General features: G+C 42.4%; 1 protein-coding gene across 1 annotated transcript in view; it reads right to left on the reverse strand.

Annotated features, from left to right (window-relative positions):
• The window catches only part of LRRC42 (leucine rich repeat containing 42), a 32,466-nt gene that overhangs the window by 14,942 nt on the left and 1,757 nt on the right, over positions 1-15,767 (reverse strand). Inside the window, exons 2-3 of the mRNA XM_049774855.1 lie at positions 8,773-9,259; positions 1,019-1,150 (exon numbers count right to left, since the gene is read on the reverse strand). Of these exons, the coding sequence (XP_049630812.1) occupies positions 1,019-1,150; positions 8,773-9,245 (605 nt within the window). The 5' untranslated portion in view covers positions 9,246-9,259. The remainder of the gene's footprint in view (positions 1-1,018; positions 1,151-8,772; positions 9,260-15,767) is intronic.

Below are 15,767 nucleotides of genomic sequence, written 5' to 3' on the forward strand. Positions count from 1 at the left end.
ATAAGGGCTTCATTAAGGGGGACAACTCGTTTTTGTGTTGTTGTTACTGTGTTTTTACATTTTTTTTTATTGAGACCATTGTGAAATACAAGTTCTTCATAGTTGAATTTCAGGTATACAGTGACAGTGAATTAGGGCCAGGTTGACTCAATACCAATGATGAATGGAATCTGCGGGTTATTTCCTCCAGCTCTGGTTCTTGAAAAGGACTTACTGACTATCTTTAATGGTTCACTGTTAAAATTAATGTATAGTTCACTGATAGTTAAAACAGAAAATGATGGGCCGGGAAGGTGACGCTAGAGGTAAGGTGTTCTAGTGTGCAAGCGCTAGTGTAGAACGGACCGCAGTTCCAGCCCCCGGCATCCCATATGGTCCCCCCAAGCCAGGGGTGATTTCTGACCACAGAGCCAGGAGTAACCCCTGAGCGTCAAATGGGTGTGGCCCAAAAAAAACAAACAAACAAAAAAAAAAACCCAGAAAATGATGGCGGCACTAAAAGTCCTGACTTTTGCTCCCTTGCTAGAATAAACGAAGGCTGGATAAAGTCATGTTTGAACCCAATAAACTGTGAGTAGGTACTACAGACTAAAATGAAGATCATTTAGAAAAGCAAACCTCGGGGCTGGAGAGATAGCATGGAGGTAAGGCGTTTGCCTTTCATGCAGGAGGTCATCGGTTCGAATCCCAGCGTCCCATGTGGTCCCCCGTGCCTGCCAGGAGCAATTTCTGAGCATGAAGCCAGGAGTAACCCCTGAGCACTGCCGGGTGTGACCCAAAAACTACCAAAAAAAAAAAAAAAAAAAGAAAAGCAAACCTCATGATCTATTACTTATTTTCCTGTTAATAACTTGTTTTCCTAATCATTGTCCAATCTATATTGCTTTGGTGGATTTTATGGAGAGTGTACTTAGTTTTTGAGGGGAAAAATCAGTAAATACTTCTTCAAGATAATACCACTGGATCACCCCTTTAAAAAGATAGTAACATTCATATACAAGTCATGACAAGTCAGTACCTAGATAGGGCCTCATTGGTGAGATGTTCTAGAAGTTCATGTTCATCTCCAAGTTTACAACAGGAAAGATCCAGGCAGGTCAGTTCCCGGAAAGACTTAATCTCCTCAAGTTTTTCTGAAATTACCAGGTATCTGTAGGGCATGGAAAACAATCAGTGACTTTTTTTTTTCCTCCTTTCATAATGTCTATGGCTTTGGCTATAGTCAATATTCCATCAGGACAAGGGACTGTGAAATAATCAGATTTCATTGACTAAGATCAGAACATGGGTTAAAATTTTTAATTAGAAAATGCCTCAAAAAATTTTTTTGCACAATAGTGGAATATAAACTTTAAATAAATAAAACTAACAGCAAAGGCAAGATACTAAAACCTTTAATTTTTTTTTTGCCCATTCCTGGCAGTGCTCAAAGCTGCTCTAAGCTCTGGGACCACTGGTAGTACTGGGATATGAAAACTGGGTTAAGAACTCTGGCCCTATAACCCTAAGAATATATACACCAAGAGATATTTGGGTGATCCTATTTTATTTTTCTAATCAAATCACTGTGCTTGTTATCAAAATTTACTCCAAAAAATGGGGTCAAGGAGGCAGCTCAAAGGGTAAGTGTGTATGCTTTCTGGCTTGAGCGGTAGCACAACAGTAGGGCACTTGCCTTGCACATGGCTGACCCAGGACGGACCTCGGTTCAATCCCCAGCGTCCCATGTGGTTCCCTCAAGCTAGGAGTGATTTCTGAGTGCACAGCTAGGAGTGACTCAAGTGTCACTGGGTGTGGCCCAAAACCAAAAACAAAAAAGGAGTGCATGCTTTGCATGGGGGAAACTCAGGTTCAATTCCCAGCAACACATGGTCCCTGGAATAATGCCAGGAGTGGGCAATGCCACTCCTAAAGCACCACTGGGTATTCCATCTCCCCACCCCCACCACCAAAGTATGTGCAGCATGAGTAGGACATGATCTAATCTGCTTGATTATTAAGACAAACCTCTGAGCACAAACAACTTAATTATATTGGATTCTTTTGCTAAATTGCTATCAGGGAGCATCAGGGAAGCTTCTGGAGATTTAAAGAAAGGCAATTTAAAGGGAAAAAAAAGAGGTATTCCACAGCCAGGGCTCCACCCTACTTTTGAGAAGTCAACTCTCTCAGGTGACATCAGTTATAAAAAATGAAAATGGATCAGTTATGAGAGGAAACAGAGAAGGATCCTTACAGGGAAACAAACTCATGTCAAGAGTTGGCCTCGTCATCCACCTTCCTCCTGGGTACCAAAATGTTTCCACTGTAAGATGGTCTACTAGGACCAGTGGGTTATATTTAAAAGTGCTCACCACTTTCTTCTGTCAGCAAGATCTTAACTACCAAAAACAGGATGGGATAATTTGAGGGCAAGAAAGGAGTTAGTTCTCTCTCCTTTCTATTCCACAGAAACGAAGACACACTGAAGCCAATCTCTGGCCTGCCTGGTGGGGACAGATGGCCAGGGGCACTGATACCCTGTCTAAGCTGGCTGGTGCCTGAGCTCAGCTGCACACACAACTGAGCCTTATTTACTCAGAAGTAGTTTAATTGCACTGTAAATAAAGCTGCTGTTTTCCATCTTCCAATCTCAGAGTTGAAGTGGGTTAATAGGGATTTGGGGGATTATTGGCAACCAGAGAAAGGAAAATAAACACATCTTTGATCAATTAGCAGAAGGATTATTAGTACTCTAAAACAAGGGTTATCTGTGGAGGACATAACAATGTACAGTGTGATAAATAAATACCTCAAGTCAAAGTTGAGAACCAACATGCAGAGTCACAGAAATGACTAGACTTTTTTATCTAGGGCATAAGTAAGACTCTAGGGTCTTGCTGGTAATGATTCTTCCAATATATCACTGAAATGGTTTAGAACAGTGGAAAAGCAACACAAGGAGCACAGGCAGATTTTAATGTCATAGAGACCCGGATTTGATTTCTAATAACCATAATTACTGTGTCATAGTGAGAAAACTAACCTGAGTCTCAGTTTCTACAGCTACGAAATGGAGCTGATAATAACTCTTTTGCTTGTTTTGATTTTGAGTGCTAGGGATCACACTGAGGACTTCATATATGAAACTCAAATCACTGAGCTCATTTCCTGGCCTGATGATTCTTTTCAGTATTAAGAAAATGATAAACAGGGCCGGAGAGATAGCATGGAGGTAAGGCGTTTGCCTTTCATGCAGGAGGTCATCGGTTCGAATCCCAGCGTCCCATATGGTCCCCCGTGCCTGCCAGGAGCAATTTCTGAGCCTGGAGCCAGGAATAACCCCTGAGCACTGCGGTGTGAGCCAAAAACCACACACACACACAAAAAAGATAAAACAATTTTCCAAAAGTACGTGACACATCTCATAAGCTCTCATTAAATGGTGGCTACTTCAGTTATATGAGTTGCTATTTTTAGGAAAACATACATGCCTCTCTGCCACCAACCAGTGTGATTAAAAATCACTAAGTTCAAACACCAGAAATTTTGCTGAGATGACATTCAATTGCAAAGACATGGGTTTCTTCAGGCAGTCAGCTTTGTAGCCCACTCGGGACAGCAGCAAGTGGCTGCATCTACTCAATTATTTTATTTTTCAATTATTTTCCTTAAGCTCAGCCCCCTTTTTCAAAGATGGCGAAACTTTTGTGACTACAGCTTCAACCCTGGATTGCAAAGACAAACCCAAATCTCCTGTCCTCTTCCTGTTTTCCTTTGGGCATTCAAAAGGAGAGGAAACTTTTTTTTTTTTTTTTTTGGTTTTTGGGCCACACCCGGCAGTGCTCAGGGGTTACTCCTGGCTGTCTGCTCAGAAATAGCTCCTGGCAGGCACGGGGGACCATATGGGACACCGGGATTCAGGATTCGAACCAACCACCTTTGGTCCTGGATCAGCTGCTTGCAAGGCAAACACCGCTGTGCTATCTCTCCGGGCCCGAGAGGAAACTTTTAATCAAAACTGAAAATCTTACTCATAACACAGTAAGATGGTAAAGCTTGTAACTGTTACAGTTAACATATAAATTCAATGATTAAGATATTTCTTATGTTTTCCTAATTATAAAATAAGACTCTTAAGAGAAAAAAATGTTTTAAATGGTAATGGAAAATAAAACCAATTTTATTTTTATTTTGGGCCACACTTGCTCAGGGATTACTCCTGGCTCTGGGTTCAAGGATAACTTCTGGTGTTGCTCAGGGGACCATATGGGATGCCAAGGATAGAAGCTGAATCAGTCCACCTCATGCAAGGCAAGTGCCTTATCAACTGTACTATCTCCTCAGCCTGGAAACCAATTTCAATCCTGCAATAGATTATATTTCAGCCAGGGAAGTGGCTCAGCAGTAGAGCACATGCCCCGCAGGTGGTGAGCCCTTGTTCTTTTGCTTAGGTTTTCATTAGTTTATTATAGGAACACACCAATATTGGCTGAGGGTATATATAAGAGATCATCTAGTGCTGGGGATCGAATCCAGGGCTCTCTAATGTGGTCCAGCCTCTTTCTGAGCCATCTTCCCTGTCCATTAGTTTTATTATCTAATGAACATTTTATTGCATCATCTTGAATGACCTTTAACTATTATTATATAGCATTTCATTACCCAAATATGATTATTAATTTAACTAGTTTTCTATTTTTGAACATTCAGTTTTCAGAATTTCACAAGTAGGGCTATAATGAATGCCGTTATGTAAAATAGTTGTTTCCATATGCAGTCAATTTTAAATTAAAAGAATCTTAAACTTATGAATAGCACATTTTCCCCCCTTTTTGGCCACACCCATAGATATAAGGGATTACCCCTAGCTCTGCAGTTAGGAATTACACCTGGCAGTACTCGGGGGACCATATGGGATGACGAAATCAAACCCATGTCAGCCATGTGCAAGACAGGTGCTGTACTATCTCTCTAGCCTTGAGCATTGCCAGGTGTGACCTGAAAACAAAATAAACAAAACAAATCAAAAAAGAAATATGTTATTGTAATGGGGGAGGGTAGGGAGGAAACATGAGAACAAATAGATTATCTACTCCCAAACACAGAAAGTTTGAAAATAATTATTAATAACAAGCTGATGAATTTTTACATATTAGTTTGTTTCCGTATGATCTTAGGCCAGAGTGAGAGCACAGCAATAAGACATTTGTTTGCCTTGCATGCTGCTGACCCAGGATGGACTTAGGTTCGATCCCTGACATCCCATGTGGTCCCCGGAGCCTGCCAGGAGTAATTTCTGAGCACAGAGCCAGGAGTAACCCCTTAGCACCAACAGGTGCTAAAAAACAAAAATCAAAACAAAAATAAAACCAAATAGTATGTATTATCTTTATAAGAAAACTTAAAACAATGTATGCATCCTATTTTTTCATTTTGATTTAATTTGCAATGAACATAAATAATTTGGAATAAATGTGAAGTAATAGAATTTATTCAATTTTGCTTTGTTGTGCTTTGAGGCCACTTTGTGGTGTGCTCAAGGCTACTTCCTGGCCTGGTGCTGGAGAGTCACTCCTGATGGTGCATGGTGAGAAGCAATGTGTTGAGGACTAAACCTCAGATCATCATGCAAAGCATATGCTCAAGTTGTTGGGCTATTCTCTGGCCTCTAACATATACTTTATATATATATATGAACCACAATAATCACTTTTTTTCATCTAGGAAGATAAACATTTTCTTTTCTAGTATCAGTAACCAGAGATCCAGCCTGAGCTAAGACTCTAGCACTGAACATGCATTTGTTTTCTTTCTCTTTTTGTTTTTTGGACCATGTCTGGTAGTGCTGGGAGCTATTCCCAGCTCTGTGCTCAGGGGCTGTTCCTGGTAGTGTGCAGAGGACCATGTAGTACAAGGAACAGAAAGTGGGCCATTTGCATGCAAGGCATGCATTCAGCTAGTTCTTTAAGTCACAGATTCAGGACTCATCAATCGCGTGCTCAGTTATAAATTCATAGTTCTATTTCTGTCTACATGTGTTTATGCCTCTTCTTTTTAAATTAGGAATGAAACCACTAGATCCTGAGTTGACTAAATACAGATTATGCCTTTCTTACTTTTTTTGCGGGGGGGGGGTGGGGGGGGCATACTCAGCAGCACTCCGATTACTCCCAGTATGCTTGGGGGACCAAATGTGATGTCAGGAATCAAATTCAGGTCAGCCACAGGCAAGGTAAACAGCCTATCCATTGTGCTATTACTTCGGCTCCTCTTACTTTTGTTCAGAATATGAGCTTGATTTATAGTATCTGATGAGTTTTCCTTTTTTTATTTATTTAGCCTTTTTGTTTTTGTTTTTGATTGTGCATCCTAATAACAAGCTGCCTGGGGTGAGTGATAGCACAGCAGTAGGGCGTTTGCCTTACCCGTGGCTAATCCAAGATGGGCCTGGGTTCGATCCTCGGTCTCCCATATAGTCCCCCAAGCTAGGAGCGATTTCTGAGCGCATAGCCAAGAGTAACCCCTGAGGGTCACTATGTGTGGCCCCCCAAAAAAACAAACAAAAAGACAACAAGCTGCCTTTCATATTTTCTAATTAAAGACATTTGTGGAATGATTTACTATATTATATATAGCTTTACACATTCCACAGGTATCCATGACTTTCAAAATATGAGAAATGAAGTTTTCTAATAGTGTACAATAGTGAGCTTCCATTTGCATGACAAAAGGCAAAGCTACATCTGCATATATAAAGATACAGACTATCTTTTTGATATGTGATTAGGTGGTAAGGAGGCTTGTTTAACCTTTTGATAACTAAATTTTCCTATACTTGAAAATTTTATTTAAAATTCTTTTTTGTTTTGGAGCTGGAGCAGTGGCTAGGGTGTTTGCCTTGCAAGCGCTAACCTAGGATGAACCATGGTTCGATCCCCTGGAGTCTCATATGGTCCCTCAAAGCCAGAAGCGATTTCTGAGTGCATAACCAGGAATAATCCCCGAGCATCACTGGTGTGGCCCAAAAAGCGCAAAAAAAAAAAAAAATGTACAAAAAAATATTTTTTTTTTGAAGCTACATTTGGCAGTGATCAGGGACTACTGCTGGCTCAATAACTTCTAGCAGTACTCAGGGGCCCATTTGGTAGTAGAGTTGAACCCAGGGTTGCTACATACAAAGTCTACACTTAATCCCTTTGATCTATTTCTCTGGCTCAAGGATATGTTCAGAAAGTAGGATTTTATCATGTAGAATAAAGCCATACATATAGATAATAGAATTATGTAAGCAAAGGCATATCATAAGAAAAAGACAGCTTGTTAGAAAAACAGACTTGTTAGTGGTGCAACCTTAGCTTAAGAATTTACAAACTTTACACGATGCTCAAAAATTTTGCTTTTGTTTCCTTTTGGGGCCACACCTGATGAGGCTCAGGGGTTACTCCTGGCTATGCGCGACCATATGGGATGCCAGATGGGGGATGGAACCGTGGTCCGTCCTAGGATAGTGTGGGCAAGACAGACAGACACCTTATCTCTAGCGCCACTGCTCCGGCCCCAATAATGCTCAAAAATTTTAAATCCTTTAATCTTTCCTTTTTTAATTTAATTTTTTTGATGGAGGGCCATACCCAGCAGTGGGTGCTCAGGGCCTACTCCTGGCAGAGCTTGGCAGACCATATCTGATGCCAGGGATCAATCTTGGGTCAGTAGTTTGCAAGGCAAATGCCCTACCTGGTTAGTATCATTCCAGCTAAAAATCACGCTAAAGTTTTTTATTTTTAAAGAGGGTTTTAGGGATTGAACCCATGTCTCATGCATGTTTATAGTGGAGCCATCTCCTGGCACCTAAAGTTGCTTTATAATTTTAATTCCCCCTCCTCCCCCGACAGTACTCAGGCGTTAATTAAGCTCAAGCTCTGGCACACTTAGGGAACCATATATGATGCTGGGGAATTGAACCAGGGTCAGCCACATGCAAGTTAAACACCCCACTTGCTGTACTATCACTCCAGCCCCAAGTTGCTTTTAATGATCAGTAACTAATGTTCTAGAAACAAGAGCGGGGGACCAGAGCAGTGACGATAGCTGTAAGGTGTCTGCCTTGCCTGCGCTAGCTTAGAATGGACTGTGGTTCCATCCCCTGGCATCCCATATGGTCCCCCAAGCCAGGAGTGATTTCTGAGCACATAGCCAGGAGTAACCCGAGCTTTACCAGGTGTGGCCCCAAAACCAAAACCAAACAAACAAACAAAGAGCAGGGCCCAGAATTGATTACTATCTCTGTATCCCCTAAAACATATCAAAAGGTGTCTGGTAAATTGCATTTTGTTTTTTTTTTCCTATGCTCTCACTAGAAAAGTTGGTAGAAAAGTATTTTCTGGGGCCGGTGAGGTGGTGCTAGAGGTAAGGTGTCTGCCTTGCAAGCGCTAGTCAAGGAAGGACCGCGGTTTGATCCCCCAGCATCCCATATGGTCCCCCCAAAGCCACGGGAAATTTCTGAGCGCTTAGCCAGGAGTAACCCCTGAGCATCAACGGGTGTGGATTTTCTACCTAATGGAAAAGGTATGGTATAATCATAACATTTGCAAATTGTCTTCGAAGTTCAACTGTGTTGTATCAGAGTGTGAGCAAGTAAAAATGGATTTTTCTTAAAATGGTCTGCCACTTTGTGCTTCAAGGTTCTTTCCTAGGTGTTATCTGAGAGGAAGTCTCCAAGCCCATTCACCCCAGTTTTACAGAATTAACACAGCCAATAAAATGCTCAACTATGCTAATCAGAACACCCACCTGTTTCGCAAACACAAGGAGCAAAGCACCAGACTTCCATAGGCTTCAGTGAATTTTTGCAAAGCCCTCAGCCCTGCACCTGGCTCTGTGAACTTCTGTCTGGCTTCAGCAGCAGAGAACAGCTTTTCTGCAATCTGCTCAGGGAAGCCAATAAGGGAATCAATGTGATCTACATTGTCAGAGATGAAACCCAGGACGAGGCTGAAGAGGGATTTGGCGGAGTAGCGGAGATTCCCCTCCCGGGTGTATGTGAAGATGAAATGATCAGTCTTCTCTTTCTGGGCAGTATCATCTTCCCTGTTCATGCAAAGCTCCACAGAAAAGCCTTTGGGAAACAGTCTGAAGGGCCTTGGCTTCTGCAGGCTACTCCTGACGCCGTCCAAGGCCAGATTGACCATGTGCAACTGCCCATTTTCTCTCACATAGATGGGTCCTGGGTCTAGGTGGTTTGCGGAGTTGAGGTAGTAAGACATTGCTTTGGTTGCTACTGCAAAGGCAAAGGCACAGGGGAAGCAAATCCAATTAAAATGCGATTAAAATACATGTAACTTTATCTTAGCGCCCAAAGCTTTATGAGCCTACCAGGCAAGCCCCATGGGTGATTTGGAGAAAAAAAAACATACCAGTTAGCCTGTGAATTTTGGTACTAGAAATCAATGCTGCTGCCTCTACCTGAAATGCCCTTTCTTTTATTCTCATTTGGGGGAGGGTATTTGTATTTTTGGCTATACTTGGGGCTACTTGGGGCTTACTCCCAGTTATGCATTCAGGGATCATTACTGGCAGGGCTTGGGGACCATATCAGGTACCAGGGATCAAACATGAGTAGGTGGTGTGCAAAGTAGGCGGCTCTACTCATTGTGCTATCCTATGGCTCCTAGTCTCCCTTTCCTTGTCTATCTGGTAAACTCCTTTCTGTCTTTGAAAGGCTAGATCATGGCTCAGGGATAGTACTAAGTTTGTCCCCTCCCCACACCTGTAACTTCATGGTTCCCCAAGCACAGAGCCTGGAAGTAGTCCCTAACAGCTAATGTGACCCAAACACCTACCCACCTCTCAAAAAAAAAACAAAAAAAAAAAACAACTACTCAATTCTTTAATTCTACCTGAAAAGTCATGGGAGCAAAAACAGTAAGAAACAATCTAAATGGGTGGCTGAGTCCCACCCATTGAAGCTGCTGAGCTGCACTCATATCCCACAGCCTCTAGCCCAGCTTCACAGCTTCAGGACTAATCTCGGATGCCAAGCCAATGAAACTCCCAAATACACAGGTCTTCAGGCTGAAAACTCTAGGGCCTTCTCAGTGTGTGCGTGCATGTATGTGTTGAAAACTCTGAGGCCTTCAGAGTGAGGTGGGCAGCCTCTTCATTGCCCACCTGGTCCCTTACTGTCCCAGCAGCCGCACCCACACTCCAATCTCTGGCATATAAAAATGGGCACAGCTCTGCAATTAATCTCAAGAGATGCCAAGTCAAAGAATTATCCCTTGGGGCCAGAGCATACAATGGGTAGGGCATTTGCTTGCATGTGGCAGCCCAGGTTCAATCCCCAGCATTCCATGTGGTTGCCTGAACACTACCAGGATGACCCGAATACAGGGCCAGAAAGAAGTGACCCCTGACCACTTCTGGGTATGGATAAAAAAAAATATATCCCAGATCTACAGCTCCTAAAGCATGTGACCCATAGGCAGCCATGTGACTCCTCCAAATTCCATAATACTGATACTACAAGAACATAGTAAATTAGATGGGAAAGTAGCATAGATGCCAACTAAGCGCAATAAACAAAAACAATAATACAGAAGCTTAATCAGCACAATAAATCCTCAAGACAATGACTTTAATAACCCCATTGTGAGGTATAAAAATTTTCACAAATTTTCTTTTACTAAGTATTTTTCGATAATTCCATTAGCCATTTTGTTGTAACAAAGCAATATAAAATAAATCATTTTGTGCCTGCTAAGGCTTATGGTGGGTGGAAAACTGGTGATAAGGGTGGAGAGTCACAATGGTGGTGTGATTAGTGCTGGAAACAAAATGCCCAAAAGAATTGTGTTATGAACAACTTTGTAAACCACAGTGTTTCAATGAAATTAAAAAAAAATAAAATAAAACCCACAACCTAAATATCAACAGATGTCTTATTACTAAATTATGATAGATCAATATCATGAATGTTATGCAATCAATAAAGAGTTTTTATTGAGGTAAAATTTAAAAACAGTTCAGTTTGCATAGAGAATAAAGATTAGAAATTCCACACCACATTAACTACCCTCTCTCTCCTCTTCATCTCACTCAGTATATTCCCTCCCTGCACAGTTCACCCCATTCACTACCCTCCCACTACTGTTCATCTTATTCACTACCCCTGCTTCAATATTTAAATACTGTGTTTCTTATAAATTGACAGTCTTGAAAACAACAAAATAGAGGTTTGAAGAAATCTTTATTTCTGCAAGTCTATTAGCCCCATTTTTCCAATACCATGAGCTCACTTCAAGTTGTCATTTATCTCATATATATATATACACACATATATATACATATATATATTTAAATCAAGACATTGGTTTACACAGTATATGTTTTAAGGGAACAATCTCACACCAAAGTCTGTGTTACTGCACTTCACTGCCATGGCATCAATCTCTTCCACCAATCCATTAGACCCCTTCCTGTCCATCTCTGGTAACCACAGCTTTGCAGTTTTGTTCAGAAACAAAAAAAATTTTTTATTGAGAAATGGACAGTTTCTTTTAGACACAGGTAGACACAAACTTTTGTATGTGCTGGGAAACCAAACATTTTCAAGCGACTCACTTTATTGCAAATTCACTCCACTATGGCGGTCTGAAAATTAAACTGGCAGTCTCTGAGGTATACCTAAGGATTCCAAACAGTGTATTTGTGGAACTGACATTTACTCAGATGCTAACTCTACAAACACCAAAGCTACTGGGGTCTACAAACAAAACCACCATCACAACTGCCAAATTAAAATGTTTCTACGTGCTTGCTTTGCACACTCTGGTTCAATCCCTGGTACTGCATAGTCCCCCAATATGGTCGGGCATTGTAATCCCTAAGCACAGATCTGAGAGTTGCCCTAGTACTGCTGGGTATGACCTATACCCAGGGTAACAAATGATGGCCAGTGGGTCACATGCAGCCCTCTGAGAACATTTTATCTGGCCTGCCGGGTGTTTTTGCCACAGCTGCCTGTCCTGCTTAGCAGCCCAACTCGCCCAGGACTCACAGTGTGCATGTGTGGAATGTGTGCTGGACTCTGACTCCCCTCCTCTCTCTCTCTCAACTCCTCTCAGTCTCAGGCAGGGTTCCTCAAACTATGGCCAGCAGGCCACTACAGTTCATAGGTTTTTTTTCTTCTAAACTATATTCTAGCCTTCCAATGGTCTGAGGGACATTGAACTGGGTCCATTTAAAGTTTGAGGATCCCTGAACCCTCCCACCCCTAACAACAACAAAAGATGACTCCAATCCTTGGAAGCATAGTATCTATGAAAACTCCATTAAGGGACTTTTGAGGTGAGGCAAAACAAAAAAATGAATTGGGTACTTAAGATAATCCTGTAGGTGACATTTGTGCCTCCTCCCCTCAACCCTGTAATTATTTTCTTTTCTTTTTTTTTTTTTTTTTGGTTTTTGGGCCACACCCTGTGACGCTCAGGGGTTACTCCTGGCTATGCGCTCAGAAGTTGCTCCTGGCTTCTTGGGGGACCATATGGGATGCCGGGGGATCGAACCGCGGTCCGTCCTAGGCTAGCGCAGGCAAGGCAGGCACCTTACCTCCAGCGCCACCACCCGGCCCCTGTAATTATTTTCTTGAGAAATTGTGAGATTTCAAAAATGCTATGTCAAAGAAAAGGAAAATATCATTTTCACAAATTAAAGGGAGAATAGAGGTAGAAATTCAACATATCAAAAGTTAAAAAAAGCTGATAATATCATTAAAGACTCTAGGCAGGCTCTTAGAGTGAGCCAGGCTAACTTCTGCACCAGCACAGAACTAGAAGGCAGCACTGGTGCCACTTCAAAGCAGAGGGTTGGAGAGAGTTCAACAGGCTGGAGCATACACTTGGCATTCAGGAGGCCTAGGTTCAATTCCAAGTCCCTTGGGCTCTGTTGGGAGCAATCTCTGAGCATGAAACCAGAAGCTTCTAAGCACTGCTGGGTAAAGTCTAAAAACAAACGAACAAAAAGTGACAGCAGATAATCTTGTCCATGATAAAAATACGGAGTCTCTTTAGGCCAGAGAGCCTGTCTTTGGGCAGAAACATGAACCGTATCTCTTCTGAGGTTAATTACTTGTATAAAACACACCAAAAAAGGAGCAGGAGAGATAGTAGACAGCGACCCAGGTTCAATCTGTGCACTGCAAATGATCCCCTGAGCACTGCCAGGAATGATCCCTGAACAAAGAAGGTGGTGCCTCCCAAACAAACAAAACCCCAAAACCTGCACCAGCAAAGAAGGCCTAACTCTAGCCGCAGTTCCCAGTTCATCTGCCTGGGATAATCTCCCTAGCTTATCATGTTCCCACTTCGGTCAAGCCACACAACCCAAACAAGTGGCTACACTCACTCATCTTGTTAGTCTTTGCCCATTTTGCTGGAGCAGCCTCTGCACTTCCCTGACCTCGCTAATCCCTACCCCTCATTAACAGGCAGCTGAACCACCATTCCTCTCCTGGGAAACCTTGCCTGACCCTGCACCACTATATGCTTGCCTGGATTTCCCCAGGCACCAGAGGATCTTTCTACCTACTGTCAAGCACTACCTACCTCTATCTGTTTACCTGTTACTGGCTCCTCCAGCTGCAGGCTCTTTCAAGGAAAGGTACTTCTTTGACTCCTCCTCCTTTTCCTTCTTTCCCTGACATAGTCCTGAGTACCGAGTAAGCCCCTTCACAGACATTCAATGAACCGGAGAGGAAGGGTCAGCTCTCAGAGGGACAGAGTTAGTGCTCTGAACTGTGGGGTGTGCTGCCACTGTTGCTAGGAGTCGGTTCCTCTACCAAGCTCCTCCCCTATCTGCCAGACCCTTCTGCAGGTGGCAGAAGTATAACAGATGATGGGAGCCATTGATGCTGACACCACCGGGGGGGGGGGGGGGGGGGGAATCTAACAGCCAGAAAGAAAAAAAAAAAATCCCTGTCACAGTGCCAATTTTTATAGCCCAGATTTTTCCCAGTACTTGGTGTCCGCTGCTAAGGTGATGGACTCCCTTCTTCTTGGCTTTCTTTCTCTCAGAAAGGGTTTAAGGATTTGGCCCCTGTAACCCCACACTTGAATTTCGATAAGGTAAAATCCTCTTTATTCTCAACAACTAGAAATTCAGAACCCGACTGTACCTTCGGATCAGAAACTATGGTTAAGTACCAAATCTGGCTCCAAAAAGGGAACAGTCTGATTTTAATTGCAGAAAGGCAAATACTGTAAAAGAGAACATTTACACTATAAACTCACCTCCAAACATGTGTACCACAAATTCTACAGTAGACTAGACAAATGAATGAAAGGAAGACAACAGGGGGGGGGGGGAGGGGGAATTTCACAAAGTCTGATTCTATCCAGCAGAGGGCACAAGCAAGCAGCTTGGAACCAGTGTGAGGACATTCACAGGGACCCAAATCCTGCTGGCCCAAGCTTCTACTGAACATTTCTCCAAAAGGCGCAGTTTTTGGCTATATTTTAACATTAAATTACTCATCAAATGACAGTCTCTTTCTAAATAATTAAAAACGAAAACAACCTTGGTGTTTCCTGAAAATTAAACCCACATATTCTGTAAAAAAAAATACAAGGCCTGTCCTTCAATGATGATTCTTCAGGAGCTGACCTTGGTCCAGGAAATCCTGACAACCTTTGGCTTCTACTGACTAACTCTGTGCATCTGTCTTCTAGCCAAAGTGAAGCATCCTGAGAGTTTGTGGGGTGCTAAGATAAATGAGCTGAGAATTAAATTAGTGTTTAAACTTTTCAAGATAGAAAGCCCCACAAGGGGCCGGCGAGGTGGTGCTAGAGGTAAGGTGTCTGCCTTGCAAGCGCTAGCCAGGGAAGGACCGCGGTTCGATCCCCCGGCGTCCCATAGGGTCCCCCCCAAGCCAGGGGCGATTTCTGAGCACTTAGCCAGCATCAAATGGGTGTGGCCCCCCCCCCAAAAAAGAAAGACCCACAAAGTCAAGCAAAATTCACACATAGCTCCTATACAGATTTGATTTTGCTTATCCCTGCTGTTAGACAAGATGCTCTATGAAGCTCTCAGGAGACAGGGTCTATAACAAGGCAAATCCTCCAGCTAAGGGGCCCGAGAGAAGTCTCAAAGGCTAAGGACATGCTCTGCATGTGAAGGCCCAGGTTTGATTCCCAACCCTGCACAGTCACTTGAGTACTGCCAAGAGTGACTCCTGAGCACCTCCAGATGTGGGGCCAAAAAAAAAAAAAAAAAAAAAAGAAAGAAAAGAAAAGAAAAGAAAAAACCTTGAAAAATTGATTAGACTCTACATAAAAATGCCCAGTGTAGATGTGCATTAGCTATATTTTACATTAGCTTACAGAGCAATGGGGCATTATAATCATCTTCCAGTTCTTTACCAAGAGGCAGTTTGTAACCCACACAACATCAGAGAAAAAAAATGTCACAAAAGTGCGTGCCCCCCGATGGCCCCCACAAATGAGCCAAAGTTGCCACTGTACATAAAAAAAATAATCATACGACAGTAAAAACTCCTGTCTCTGCAGTCTCTTTGAATAAGAAGATACAATAATTGATCGCTAAAAATGTCTGCTTTTTTACTAGGCCTTGAAGCCATTTATTTTTTAAACGGAGCTAAAAGTATGACTAGTCCAGACAAGGCATGCTTTTCCAGAAAGAGACTACGGAACAAAATTAAGATGGTGAACTGAGTCAATGGCTATTTCACTTAAAAAGAGAATAAAACATTTAACGTTAGTAGATAAAATGAA

This window comes from Suncus etruscus, chromosome 6 (assembly GCF_024139225.1).
Source record: "Suncus etruscus isolate mSunEtr1 chromosome 6, mSunEtr1.pri.cur, whole genome shotgun sequence".
Lineage (NCBI taxonomy): Eukaryota > Metazoa > Chordata > Mammalia > Eulipotyphla > Soricidae > Suncus > Suncus etruscus.